The sequence below is a fragment of the Podarcis gaigeae genome (assembly GCF_964106915.1).
Source record: "Podarcis gaigeae genome assembly, chromosome: 12".
Classification (NCBI taxonomy): Eukaryota; Metazoa; Chordata; class Lepidosauria; order Squamata; family Lacertidae; genus Podarcis; species Podarcis gaigeae.
Window position 1 is genome coordinate 46827354 of NC_139688.1, and position 14545 is coordinate 46841898.

General features: G+C 46.0%; 1 protein-coding gene across 5 annotated transcripts in view; it reads right to left on the reverse strand.

Moving 5' to 3' along the window:
* Window positions 1-14545, reverse strand: part of CPNE4 (copine 4) — a 276677-nt gene that overhangs the window by 60926 nt on the left and 201206 nt on the right. For all 5 annotated transcript variants that reach the window (XM_083705875.1, XM_083705876.1, XM_083705873.1 and 2 more), the window contains 2 exons: window positions 7182-7265; window positions 3869-3958 (listed from right to left, as the gene is read on the reverse strand). In XM_083705875.1, the coding sequence (XP_083562001.1) occupies window positions 3869-3958; window positions 7182-7265 (174 nt within the window). The remainder of the gene's footprint in view (window positions 1-3868; window positions 3959-7181; window positions 7266-14545) is intronic.

The window sequence follows — 14545 nt, forward strand, 5'->3', positions numbered from 1 at the left end:
GATATTGATCTTTCATTACTAATAATGATGGATGTGAACTATTGGTGGGCACTCTTTTTTCACCCTCAGAATAAGCAAAGAACAGAAACTGTCCTACAAATTGAAGATTGGAGTAGACGTTCTTAAGTCCTAGCTTAAACTTGTACTCCTTGTGGCCAAAGGCCCTGCAAAAAGTAAATATATCAAAAACAAGGGATAATTAAAACATTCAGTACAACAAACAAAATAAAATAAAAACAATAAAAACAAAATGATCATCATATCAGGGCATCACTATAGCCATCCCTGTATGAAATTCTAATGGACCCATCTCACATGCTTAAATAAATATATCTGGATACTTACAGCTACAGTGGTACCTCAGGTTCCATACACCTTTTTTTACATACACTTCAGGTTACAGACTCCGCTAACCCAGAAACAGTACCTCGTGTTAAGAACTTTGCTTCAGGATGAGAACAGAAATCATGCTCCAGCGGGATGGCGGCAGCGGGAGGCCCCATTAGCTAAAGTGATGCTTCAGGTTAAGAACAGTTTCAGGTTAAGAACGGACCTCTGGAATGAATTAAGTACTTAACCCGAGGTACCACTGTACTTAGGAAGCTCCCTCCACCCCTCTCCAAATACAGTGGTGCCTCGCAAGACGAAATTAATTCGTTCCGAAAGTTTTTTCGTATTGCGAGTTTTTCGTCTTGCGAAGCACGGTTTCCCATAGAAATGCATTGAAAATCAATCAATGCGTTCCTATGGAAACCACCTTCAGACCAGGTCCGGGGACAGTCTGTCCCCCGACCTCTTCTGAAGGCTGGGGGGGGGGACAAGGGCTTTTCTTCCCACCCCCAGCATTTTAAAAAAACCCCGGGACAGCAGAGGACTTCTTAAAGCCGTCCGGGACGGCTCTCCCGGGAAGGCAGGCAGGGGGGAGCAAAGACTTTTGCCCCCCGCCGGCTTTCAGAAGAGGTCCAGGACCTCTTCTGAAGGCGGGCGGGTGGCAAAAGTCTTTGCTCCCCCCCCCCCGCCTGCCTTCAAAAGCCGTCCGGGCTGCGTTTCTCCACTCTCCCGGGAAGGCAGGCAAGGGGGAACAAAGACTTTTGCTCCCCGCCCTCCTTCAGAAGAGGTCCTGGACCTCTGTCTGTGAGCCTCTGCCTCCCCTCTCCCCACCTTTCTTCTTACGTTTCCCCTGAGGGACACCCGTCTTTGACGAAGTGTTACTGCTGATCAAAGTGGGAGGCTCTCTGTACGTCCCTACCTCCCTCTCCCCCCCCCCCTTGATGGCAGTCCCCTGACAGGTGGGGAGTGAGAATCAGTTTCTTTCTCCTTCGCCCAACCAGGATCAGGTGCAGAAACAACCTTTGGAACCCCCACTGTCTCTGAAAAGGCTCACAGCCTCAGGGGCTCGAGACGTCCAGCATCATTCGTTTGTTTACTTGCTGCATCTTCTGCCCAGGTCTACAGACTCATCAGCGTGTCAAGAGGCTGTAAGTGCTCTGTTTCTGAAAACACAGTGGGGCTGTGGCAGTGATCTGGAGAAAAAGCACCTGTCAGGCTGAAAGAACACGCTTGCCTGCCAGAAGCCAGCCAAGCAGAGAGAGCGAGGCTCGGAACGCCCACATCCCATTATGGGCAGGAGCTATTCACTGCCACCCTTCACCCTCAGCCTGCCATGTCTCTAAAACAGAAGAGTCCTTGGAGACCCAAAGAGTGGTGCCGTTATTCTATTTCCCTGATAGCACATCTCCCGAGAAATCCAAGTTATTAGACCAGCTAATAGACGCCGCTTACACTGTCTTTTGATCTTCAAAGTGTCTCTGAGGCAGATTAATTGACACAAATCTATACTAGTAATTAAACCAACGAGTCCTTTGCACAATATATTGGGAATTATAGTAACCACTGCCCATGATATAGGGGACATGAGCCAGTTCGGATCACGAGTTCAGCTGCAACTTTTGCAGTGGGGAGAGTGTCGGGAGAGTGGAGGCTTAGAACCATACATTTCCAAATCATTTGCGGAGCCTTTATGAGTGTAGAAAAGACTATAGACATCATGGCAGAACAGCCAACAGGAGTATGAATTTCTCCCGATATGCACACAGTTGCTTGCAATTTTGCGAAATATACACATTTCTGAAAGCGACACCCCCCCCTATCATCATGCATTTTCATATGTTATTTTCACAAATGTGCCATTTATATACACACACTTTACACTAGTATCCACACTTTTGTACATGTTGTTTGGCTGGGGAACTGCACTGCCAGATTTGGAGAAGTGTGAATTTCAACAAAAGGCTGTGTTTCAGTTCACACCTTGCTTCGAAAAGTGTGAATTAGGTTAGGTTTGCCTCCCCCACCTCTAGTTGCAGGGCCCTGCAGTCCCTTTCAGCTGACTTTTCCACTACAGGCGAGAAAAAACTGAAGAGAGCTCAGGCTTCCTTTAGGTAAGGGTTGGCTAACCTCCAAGTCAAGGGGCTCATCCAGCATCCCAAGCAAATAATTTCTGTTGCCCTCCAAGATCCTACAGGTGATTGCAAAAAGAAAAGAAAAGGGGAGTGTTGGGAGGCACCAGCTGGGGAACCCCCAGAGAAAGAAGGTTCAGAGCCAGGGGATTGGTGGTGGGACAATGGGGAGTGGTCAGAGGGAGAAGAGGGAGAAGAGGGGACAGACTGGGAGGAGAAGGTGTCAGAAGCTGAAGCAACAGGGTTTAGTGAGCAGAAAGAGGCTGTGGCAGAGAGCAGTCCAGACTCTGAGGCAGGAGAGGAAGGTGGCCAGCAGACAGAGATGAAGCAGGCTGCTGAAGAATCCAGGGAACGTCCAGCCCCGCTTCCCCCTGGTCTCCCAGAACATACAGAGAAATGAAGAGAGACGAGATGAAGGAGCCTCAGGTGGCTGGGGAAGGACCCAAGGGAGGAGAAGCCTTAGAGAGCAGTGGAAGGCAGGGGCCTTCAATCCTCACAACTGCCTCGCTCTGGCGAGACCTAATGGGAAGAGTTGCTGCAATCGCTAGGTCTGAGTTGTTTTGGTTTCTTTGAATAAAGAGTTCACTGACACCAGGTGTTTTATTGCTGAACCGGCTCCGGCTCCTGACAAGTGGGCACAGGGCAGAAGGGTGAAAACTGACCCTTCCCTGTTGATCAGCTTGATTGTTTGATGAGAAAAAGAGAGGGCAATAGCTCTCTCCCTCAACTGATCTGCATAGATTTCGTGTGCACATGCAGTGTGTGTCTGTGTGTTGCTGTCTAGACCTGCCTTCAACGAGGAACGGACACAGTACCCCCACCCCCACCCCCAAACCCCACCCCACCTCACTGATACTTTCTTGTCTCTGGGGGAAGAAGGAGACCTGCAGTTCCAGAATCAGATTCCAGAGCTGATCCCAAACTCACATTAAAACTCCAGGGTGGTTTTAGATCAAGCTATTTTCTCTTTGTATTAATTCACTTGACCTGAAGATAACCCTTTTCGTGTGAAAGGAGGGCATAGGGGGAACAACGCAGCCCGATTGCTCTAATATTGTTCGGATTTTAGATAGATCAGTTTTTGAGCAGCATGCCTGCAAAGCTGATGGACACATGTAGGCCCCTTATTTTTGCTTTCTGAAATATTTCAATTTTGTTGGCTTAAGTGGTGTTACACTGAGAGACCTTTTACAATATTATGCACAATCATTAAGGAAATGTACTGCTGTGTGGGTTTCAATTCAAACTGCCAAAGCATAAATAATTCTGCAAGATGATGTACTTCAAGTCAAAGGAGTGGATGTGTGTGTGTGTGTGTTTAGTGGCAGTCTTTAATTTCAAAGTTTTTAAAGAAAATGTTTTTTTAATAGGAAAAAAACTTGTTCCACACTTGATAAGAGACCACCAACCTTCAGCCTGCGATCCTGATCTCCGCTGCAGAGTGAATTTACAGACACCTTAAATGACTTCCAGGCTGGATTTAAGTTATTCATCACCACCTATGAACGAGAAGAAAAGGACTATAAACATATTTCAAAACCAAAATGCTAAACACCAATAATTATCACTTGCAAATGAAGTTCTATTATCACAATTTTTTTAACTGAGCAAAAGAAACAGTATCTTTAGGCATTATTCATTTTTTGGTATATTTTTTGTGGCTATATGCTAGGCAATCAAGTCAACATAATATTGAGCATGCTTCTTGTTATGCTCTATTTGATAATTTATTTTGTCTTTTGACGCCTTTCCAAAGTCCATTAAAATCAGTGGGAGTCAGTTAAAAAACAAACAAACCCAAAGGATTGTACATCACAAAATGAGAAAACAGAACACAAAATGGGAAAACAAGATAAGGATTGAAAAGTCTGAAACAACAATCTAAAGAGAGAAAATAAATTTGCTTTATGGGCAAATTTACTAGCTGTGGGGGGAAATTCACACTCTCCTAACTACTGACCATGCTCTCCAATTAAACACTGGAGTTTTCCTCATGTTCTATCCCTGTTATATGATCTAAGCCAGCCAACATTGTTGGAGCACTGTGCAATGGAATCAAGGAGTGACAGCAGAACGATGCTGCTTTGCTAACATATGGGCAAACACATACAGGGCGAGTCCTTTAAAAGAGGCCCCATGGATACAGACTACACATGTAAAAGACTCACCCTGTATAGGAACATAGAGAGGAGAATTACCTGTTGTCAAAGGAGTTGAAAGCCTATGGCAGGTGGTACATGTTTCAGGTGAGGGAGCTGCCTGCAAACCTAGATAAGCTCTCCCCTTGGAGCAGCTCAAGAAGTCCAATGCTTGTTAAATAGCATGGTGTGTGAGGAGTGAAGAATGTCTATCTCATTTGGAGGAAATAGGGAAGTAACAAATGTCCCTCAAATTGACATTTCAGGCTCTGAATGCGACTGGCGATGCACAGAATAATGGCTACTGGTGGCTATATATCTGTTCGGACCTAAAAAGCCACCTCTCACTGAGGTCCAGCGCCGAGGGCCTTCTGGCGGCTCCCTCGCTACGAGAAGCCAAGTTACAGGAAACCAGGCAGAGGGCCTTCTCGGTAGTGGCGCCCGCCCTGTGGAGCGCCCTCCCACCAGATGTCAAAGAGAAAAATAACTACCAAACTTTCAGAAGACATCTGAAGGCAGCTCTGTTTAGGGAAGCTTTTAATGTTTAATAGGTTATTGTATTTTGGTGTTTTGTTGGAAGCCGCCCAGAGTGCCGGGGAAACCCAGCCAGATTGATGGGGTATAAATAATTTATTATTATTATTATTATTATTATTATTATTATTATTATTATTATTATTTATTATTATTATTTGTACCCCGCCCATCTGGTTGGGTTTCCCCAGCCACTCTGGGCGGCTTCCAACAGAGATGAAAAATACACTAAAATGTCACATATTAAAAACTTCCCTGAACAGGGCTGCCTTCAGATGTCTTCTGAATGTCAGGTAGTTGTTTATCGCTTTGACATCTGATGACAATATTATTATTATCATCTCACCTTGCCTACTGAATCACTTCTGCTATGAGCGCTCTTCAACAAATGCTAATATATATATATATTTCAGAGTACTGTTGGCAACAACATAGCTCACTATTGTGGAAACACTAGAATAAAGATGGATTAAGAAACGAGAGGAAAGAAAGCACCCACCACCCATCACTTTAAACATACAACTTGAGGAGCCTCAGTGGAAGTCTTGAATAACCTTCCCCAAATGATCACGTGAGCAGGGAAATGGAAAGAGGTGGGCTGCTAATCATTTGTGACGTGACTGGTACTATCCAATACATGGCTGCGACCCTGACATAGCTACATTCCCCCCAGCAACTGCACCATTTTGTGCATTACTATTGCTTGCTTACTTCTCCTGAGGCCAGGCACATGCTTAATGTGCTACTGAAGCGCAGGACTGCTGACGTGACAGAGCAGAATGGCAAAACTGCCTCTTCTTCCACAGAGCAATGCCCAAGAAGTTCATACAACTTTTTATTTCCCCCTCCCATCCACCTTTGTTTAGATCACTTCTTTGAAGTGTAGTCCCCTTTCCGAGTGGAATGAGGGTGCAGAAACACATCCTCCCGATTACAGTGGTACCTTGGGTTACATACGCTTCAGGTTACATATGCTTCAGGTTACAGACTCTGCTAACCCAGAAATATTACCTCAGGTTAAGAACTTTGCTTCAGAAATCGTGCAGCGGCAGCAGGAGACCCCATTAGCTAAAGTGGTGCTTCAGGTTAAGAACAGTTTCAGGTTAAGAACAGACCTCCAGAACGAATTAAGTTCTTAACCCAAGGTACCACTGTAATGGGGTACTGCTTTCTTCCCAGACCAGAGCAAAGTGTTTCCTTTTGTTCCTGTTCAGCAAGGCTACTTCTCTTCAACTACATGGGGACAGGATATTATGCGAGTTTTGCTGGATCCATGCCAACAGTAGTCATAAGTGGTTGGCGTGTGAGGCAGTGCTACAGAGGAGCACACACCCACACCCACACCCACACCCAACACTGGCATCACTGTCACTTAGTGAGACTGGAATGGCTCTGCTGGCATTCTTGCACAGTCCCTGCACAATCCTTGTAAGCAACAGCAGTACCATTATCCAGAGGGCAGCCCCAGCACACAAGACACTGGCAAAGCACTAAAAGTCTAGGACATGGGTAGGCAAACTAAGGCCCGGGTTCCGGATCCGGCCCAATCGCCTTCTCAATTCAGCCTGCGGATGGTCAGGGAATCAGCGTGTTTTTACATGTGTAGAATGTGTCCTTTTATTTAAAATGCATCTCTGGGTTATTTGTGGGGCCTGCCTAGTGTTTTTACATGAGTGGAATGTGTGCTTTTATTTAAAATGCATCTCTGGGTTATTCGTGGGGCATAGGAATTCGTGTTTTTCTCCCTCTTCAAAATATAGTCTGGCCTCCCACAAGGTCTGAGGGACAGTGGACTAGCCCCCTGCTGAAAAAGTTTGCTGACCCCTGGTCTGGTACTTTATATTATTTCAAAAGACCCTAAATCTCCCCCACAGCAACCAAAATTATAAGCCTATCAAGGGAGGGGCGGCACAATAATGCGAAATGAAGTAAAAGTGGGTTGCTTTTGAACATCCTAGAAAGTTTGAGGTAAGTAAAAACAAAAAGAGCCCTCTCTTCCCTGCCATAGACAGCTGTGTCCAGCTGATTTCAAAATGGGCTCATTTCTCACCTCAGTCCTGTGGACAAGCTGCTGAGTGGCATCATCATTCATCCGAAAAATTTCCAGAAATGGATCGGATTTGCTGAAGAAATCCTGAAATCGAAACATATAGATTGTTATTCTTCCAGGCTTATTTGATTTTATCCACACAATCTCTCTGCTCCCCTGCTAAAGGAAAATGAAAGTTCATTCCATTGCAGAGTGACATTACCAAAATATATCACCAAAAGAGGAAGAAGAGTTGCATAAAATTTGCATATGCTTGTTTATGCGCACACCTGTATGTTTAGAAATAATTCCTATAATTTAAATAGAAGCACATTGCATCTCACCATAGTGAGATCAGTGTCCCTTCTCAGTCTGCTAAGAGGAAACTTCCAGGCCCCTGCTGTAGCTTGGTCTGGTTTGCTATCTTAAATGCAGCCTTCAAGTAGGTTGCTTTTCAAACATAGGATGCCTTCAAATACAGGACTATCCTCTGACAGACCTTGGAACAGAGGACACAACTCTTTCTAGTAGGACACATGGCCACACTATGGCCAAATCTGTACCATGCATTTAGAAGCCCCACGATACGACTTTAACTGTCATGGCTTCCCCCAAAGGATAATGGGAACTGTACTTTGTTAAGAGTGCTAGAGTTGTCAGGAAAGAACTGTAGCAGAGCTACAGTTTGTAGAGTGCTTTGTCAACCCTTCTTCCTAGGGAATTCTTGTTCTCCTCCAGCACTCTGATGCTGGAGGAGACTCTTGAGAGTCCCATGGACTGCAAGAAGATCAAACCTCTCCATTCTGAAGGAAATCAGTCCTGAGTGCTCACTGGAAGGACAGATGGCTGAGGCTCCAATACTTTGGCCACCTCATGAGAAGAGAAGACTCCCTGGAAAAGACCCTGATGTTGGAAAAGATGGAGGGCACAAGGAGAAGGGGACGACGGAGGACGAGATGGTTGGACTGTGTTCTCGAAGCTACAAACATGAGTTTGACCAAACTGCGGAAGGCAGTGGAAGACAAGAGTGCCTGGCGTGCTCTGGTCCATGGGGTCACGAAGAGTCGGACACGACTAAATGACTAAACAACAACAACAACAACAACAACAGGGAACTCTTTGGGAATTGAAGCTCTTTGGGGGGATGAGAGCCATCTCCTAGTAATTCTCAGCACCACCAACTCCAGGATTCATGACTGTTAAAGTGGTAAAATAGTGCTTTAAATGTATGGTGTGGATGTGACCTGTTTCTCTTTAATCTCTGAGTAAATATGCCTGCTTTCTTCCGGGTGGCCCTGATTTTGACTTACGGTGGATGGCAATCCAATAAGACAAAGGCCTCTGTCAGAGAGGGTTCTAGATGTGCCTCTCTAGGAGGTGAGAGTCAAGTCACTAGGATGGGAGTGTGGCAATATGTCCTACTTTGCGAACAACCCTTTATTTGAAGGCTGCATCCAGTTATTTTTCAGTTGCTAAATCTTCCTCACATATAGCCAGAATCCTGCTTCTGAACAGAGTAACCTCCCACCTGGCTGTTTTTCAGTTCCAGAAAGCATCATAGAACGTTCAGTCATACAAATACCAGATTTGTGAAATTCTTCTGCTTCCAAAGGCAAGCATTCATGTGAATTTGACACCTGCACAACGGCACATCCATATGGAATGCCCACACCAAAGGCAACATTATGTGTGTGGTGAAGAGGAGAACACCTGCTCCTTCAACCATAGAGTGGCTCTCAATCTGTCCCTTCTTGTCAGGTTTCCCGTGACTATAAATTGCAGCAAGATTCGTAGCACTGTTTTCAGGTTTGTTGAGACACGGTGTTGTTTAACTCTGGCCTTTTAGTCTATTGATTTGCATTATGAAGGCTGCTTCACCCATAGGGCTGGAGTCAGACTTAAGTTATAGTTAGAGTAGACCCATTGAAATCTATGGAACTTTATGACTAAATCTGGATTCAACCCTATATGGCAGGCTCCGCCAACCTGGTACACTCCAGACACTTTGGGCTACATCTCCCAGGATTGCTGGGGCCAATGAGAGTTGCAGCAGAGGCGGATTTAGGGAAGCATGACTGGTCCCCCCCGGGATGCTGAGCCAAGGGGGTACCTTCCCACCTCCTTCCCAAAGCCTAGTAAGCCCTTGCTTTGGGAAGGAAGTGTGAGGGCTCTGGCAAGGTCCTAGAGTTCCCCACCTCCTTCCCAAAGCATAGTTAGCTTTCGGCAGCTTTGGGAAGGAGACAGAAGGGCTCTAGGACCCTTCCAGAGCCCTTACACCTCCTTCTCGAAACCCGGAGCCTTGATTACCCAGCTTTGGAAAGGCAGCTTTGGGCTCGGTGGGGGGCATCAGATTTTGGCCTTGCACAGCGCCAGACTTTGGGCTCTCAAATTTTAATGGCACCTTGTACAATGCTAAAATTTCTGAGTAGCATGCTGCCACTGTAGAAACAAATTAACTTAAGATCACTGGAAGCTGCCTTATCCTGAATCAGACTGTGATGGCCTGGGAATCTGATTCAGAAGCTGAACTGGAGGAATCCCAGCCTGCACAGGAGTTCCCGCCTCCAGGGCCGGCTGAGCTGGGCAGGGCCTTGAATCTGAAGCGCCTGGACCTGTGCCGGATCCTCAGGAGCAGACACCAGATGAATCCACTCTGGCTCCGGAGGTGATTGAGGACCCATTGCCTGCAGGTGCGCCTCTCCCAGCCCTGTCAGGGGAAGGTGAGGTTGCCTCTGGGTCCAGTAACCCTCCAGCCTCTCCTGAGCTGCAGAGGCTCAGGGCAGAGAGGCGGAGGGAACTAGGTTCTCTCAGGAGGAGTGCTCACCTTAAGGCCAGGAGAGGCAAGTCACCTGTGGGCCGGGACCGCCCTAGGCCTCAGAGGAGATAAAGGCCAGTCAGCTCAGTCCCAGGTTGAGGGAGCAGCATCGCTGGAAACCTGTTCCTGCCAGCACCCTGACCTGCTCTTCCGGAGTTCCTGACCATGCCTGGCTCCTTGCCTTGGAGCCCGCTTCATCCTTGGTGGACAGTCTCCAGACCCTCGGCCCAGGACCAGACTTTGACCATGCGTCACGGTAACCGCCCCGGGACCAGCACACAGACTATTTGGTCCATCTATCCCAGCATGGTCCCAGTATTTTCCTAACGAGAGATTTTGAAGATGGAGCCTGTGACTTTCTGCATACAAGACACATGCTCTGCTACTGAGCTGAGGTCCTTCCGCTTCAGCAGCAAGGAAGTCCAGTTACATTTTCTGTAGAACGTATTTATGAATTTGATCCCAAACTAATTAAAGCTCATTCTCCTTTCCCCCTCCCTTCCCTTAAAAGGCAAGACTGTAGTGTAGTGGGAAAACAAAATATGTTTAGCCTGGTGGGGAATGTTGATATACGATATGATAAGCCGATGTACTGGACCAAAATTTAAATAACAGAAAATAAGAGGGCTCACCCTGGGCAATTTGAATTACACACTCATCTTTAATAATTAGACTCTGCCAAGGGAGAGGAGAGGAAACTAGGATACATTGTTTCATAAAAGCTCTTTAAATGCATAATGCAAACACTAATTATTTATAAAGTAATGTTATAAACACAGCTTCTGATACTATTATTGCCTGGTAACAATCCAGAATAACTCTTGCTTAAGGAAATATTTTTCTGCTTGCTCTGATTCAGCAGATCTCCATTCAGAGTTAATAATATTTCCAAAATGTTTATTAAGCTGGTAAACTGGGCCTAATAGCATGTTCAATTTCATTTTGTTGTGCCACAGCAGGAGAAGACCTCTTTATAGAAATAAAAGGTTTAGCAGCATTCTAGTTTCACAATATTTTTATAACTCTATCAATAACAACATATGTACGTGTATATGCCAAACATATACAATTTTCTGGGAAGATAGGCATGCAAATATTTTATCATAGGTTTATCGTGGATTTTAATTTGGCATTGAAAGTATTGTTTGGTGCCCATCCAAGCGAGAGAAAAGTGTTTATTCTGTCGTACTGCATAAAGGCAGAATTAGGTACTAGGTACAAAATAACTGCCAAGTACACAGTATGGTGTAGTGTAGAGTGTTGGACTAGAACCTGGGAGACCATGGTTCAAATCCTTGCTCCACCATGAAACTCACTGGGTGACCCTGGGCCTGCCTTTTTCTCTCAGCCTAACCCACCTCACAAGGCCGCTGTAAGGAGAAAATAGGGAAGAACAGAACAATGTAAGCCTTAAGCTCAAAGGAGCAAAGGTGGGATTGAAGTTTCATTAAATTGCATTAAATTAAAACATGTAGTCCTTATTCCTACGTAGTTTATTGTGTACAGTTGTGTACACCATGGAAAACTACTTATTTATCTGTTGCCACTTTTGCTGCCATCCTGCTAATTTTGACCGCCAGTTTCCATACAGTCAACTCACAACTTGTGCACCTTTAAATTGTACGATTGCAGATTTACACGCTTGGCGGCGGGCCACCCGAAACTGCACAAATTAAGCACACACAAGGTGGAGAGATTTAAAGCTCTTTCTCCATCAGATTTTCCCTGCATGGAAAGAGCTCTTAAGTTCTCAGAGTTGCTTGCTCGCGGCTGAGAGGCTTTTGCGAGACCTTGCGTGGCTGTCCAAGATAATAATAATAATAATAATAATAATAATAATAATAATAATAATTTATTATTTATACCTGCCCATCTGGCTGGGCTTCCCCAGCCACTTTGGGTGGCTTCCAAAAAAATATTAAAATACTGTAATACATCAAACATTAAAAGCTTCCCTAAAAAGGGCTGCCTTCAGATGTCTTTTAAAAGCCTGGTAGTTGTTGTTCTCTTTGACATCTGGTGGAAGGGCGTTCCACAGGGCAGGTGCCACTACCAAGAAGGCCCTCTGCCTGGTTCCCTGTAACTTGGCTTCTCGCAGAGAGGGAACCGCCAGAAGGCCCTCGGCGCTGGACCTCAGTGTCTGGGCTGAACGATGGCAGTGGAGACACTCCTTCAGGTATACTGGACCGAGGCCGTTTAGGGCTTTAAAGGTCAGCACCAACACTTTGAATTGTGCTCAGAAACGTACTGGGAGCCAATGTAGGTCTTTCAAGACTGGTGTTATATGGTCTCGGTGGCCGCTCCCAGTCACCACCACCAGATCTTGCAAGAGCCTCCCTAAACTTGCGCGAGACCTTCCTAGTTCTCCAGAATGTAATTCCCGCACAAGTTGTGAGTCAACTGTATTTCCATCCAGGGAGATGGACACCTAGAGGGCCACCTCCAGGTTTGAGGGGACTCCTGGCAAACTGCATCCTGGTGAATCCGATTGACACCAGCAGGGCTTACTGGCAGTGGGTAGTAGAAGCACCAGGATCGACGACGAACAACTTTGATTCCCTGCCATTTAAAATTGCTCATACTGCTCTGACATAGTGCCACCCAGGGCATCATGGTAAATTTAAAATGGTGGGTGGCTTCTCAGGCCAATCGCTACCATCAGGTAAACCTGCAGCTGAAGGATCAGGCAGGTGGGAAGGCCAAAAGGGGCATCAGCATGAGGGGAGAGACTCCATCAGGCAAGGCCTCCTTCCACCTGCCTTGCCCCACTCTCTGCTTCTCAATGTGTATTGTATTGTTTTATGTACTATGGCTTGCTGTTGTTTTATTGATTATAGTTTAGATATTATTGTAACTGTTGAGCGGATTTCTGTTTAACTTTTATATGTTGATATTATTATTTTATACTATTCTAATGGCGCTGTGGGTTAAACCACAGATACTAGGACTTGCCGATCAGAAGGTCAGCGGTTCGAATCCCCGTGACAAGGTGAGCTCCTGTTGCTCGGTCCCTGCTCCTGCCAACCTAGCAGTTTGAAAGCACCTCAAACTGCAAGTAGATAAATAGGTACCACTCTGGCAGGAAGGTAAACAGCATTTCCGTGCGCTGCTCTGGTTCTCCAGAAGCGACTTAGTCATGTTGGCCACATGACCTGAAAGCTGTACGCTGGCTCCCTCAGCCAATAAAGCGAGATGAGCGCCGCAACCCCAGAGTCGGTCACGACTGGACCTAATGGTTAGGGGTCCCTTTACCTTTAATGATTGTTGAATGATACTTTTTGATGGAGGTTGCCTATTTTAAAGTTATGCTTTATTATCACGTTTTTGTATTGCATTAGATTGTTATCGGGACGCAGGTGGCGCTGTGGGTTAAAGCCTCAGCGCCTAGGACTTGCCGATCGAAAGGTCGGCGGTTCGAATCCCTGCGGCGGGGTGCGCTCCCGCTGCTCGGTCCCAGCGCCTGCCAACCTAGCAGTTCGAAAGCACCTCCGGGTGCAAGTAGATAAATAGGGACCGCTTACCAGCGGGAAGGTAAACGGCGTTTCCGTGTGCGGCTCTGGCTCACCAGAGCAGCGATGTCACGCTGGCCACGTGACCCGGAAGTGTCTCCGGACAGCGCTGGCCCCTGGCCTCTTGAGTGAGATGGGCGCACAACCCCAGAGTCTGTCAAGACTGGCCCGCACGGGCAGGGGTACCTTTACCTTTACCTAGATTGTTATCAGATGTACATTTTTTGTTTCTTCAGCTTGTAAACCGCCTTGAGTATTGTAAGATAGAAAGGAGGTATACAAATTAAAAATGATGAAAATTATGATGATGGCACAGTCAGGGCATTTGAACTGCAGCAGCTGCCTGGGATGATGAGCGCCTGTGTTTGCTCTTTCCAGGCATGTTCCATGCTTTAAAGCTCAGTGACCCAGGCCCGTCCCCCAGCCACCTTTTCTTTTGCTCCAGAGGATTCCCCACAAAAACACTCTCTTTAAAACTCAATGGGAGCAAGTAAACTATGAAAAACATGAACTGATGTTTGCTCCGATTGAACGCCAAAGAGCAGCGTTTCACGGGGGAAACTCCAGGATGAAAACAACAACAACACACAGACATACCCGGACACAGAGTTTTTATGTAAGTGTGGACCTGTGCATGGAAAGGGTGAGGCAAAAGGGAAGTGTGGATAAGCCCTCTCTCAAGCTCTTTGTTCTGACACAAAGGTACACAAGGCTTTTCTTTTCTCTCTCTTTCTCTTGCTCATCCCTTCTTTTGGGGTGCAGAACAGCACCCCAAAAGGAAGCTGCAATTGCTGGGTAGAGTGAGAAGGAGCACCCCCCACCACCTTATTTCTCCTAGAGCTTTCTCTTCCCCTAAAAGAAACCCATTTTCAGTCAGATATCTACAATGCCAACCAAGGCCTATGAAGACAGGTAAGCCTACGTTACTCAAGATTAATCTGCCCTGATCCTGAATTATCATGTAATAGTCTTATTTTAACAAAGAATCCTCTTACTTAGCCATAATAATCATGAGGGTGCATTACTCTGGGGATTTAAATTTACATTTAAATGCTTGTAAA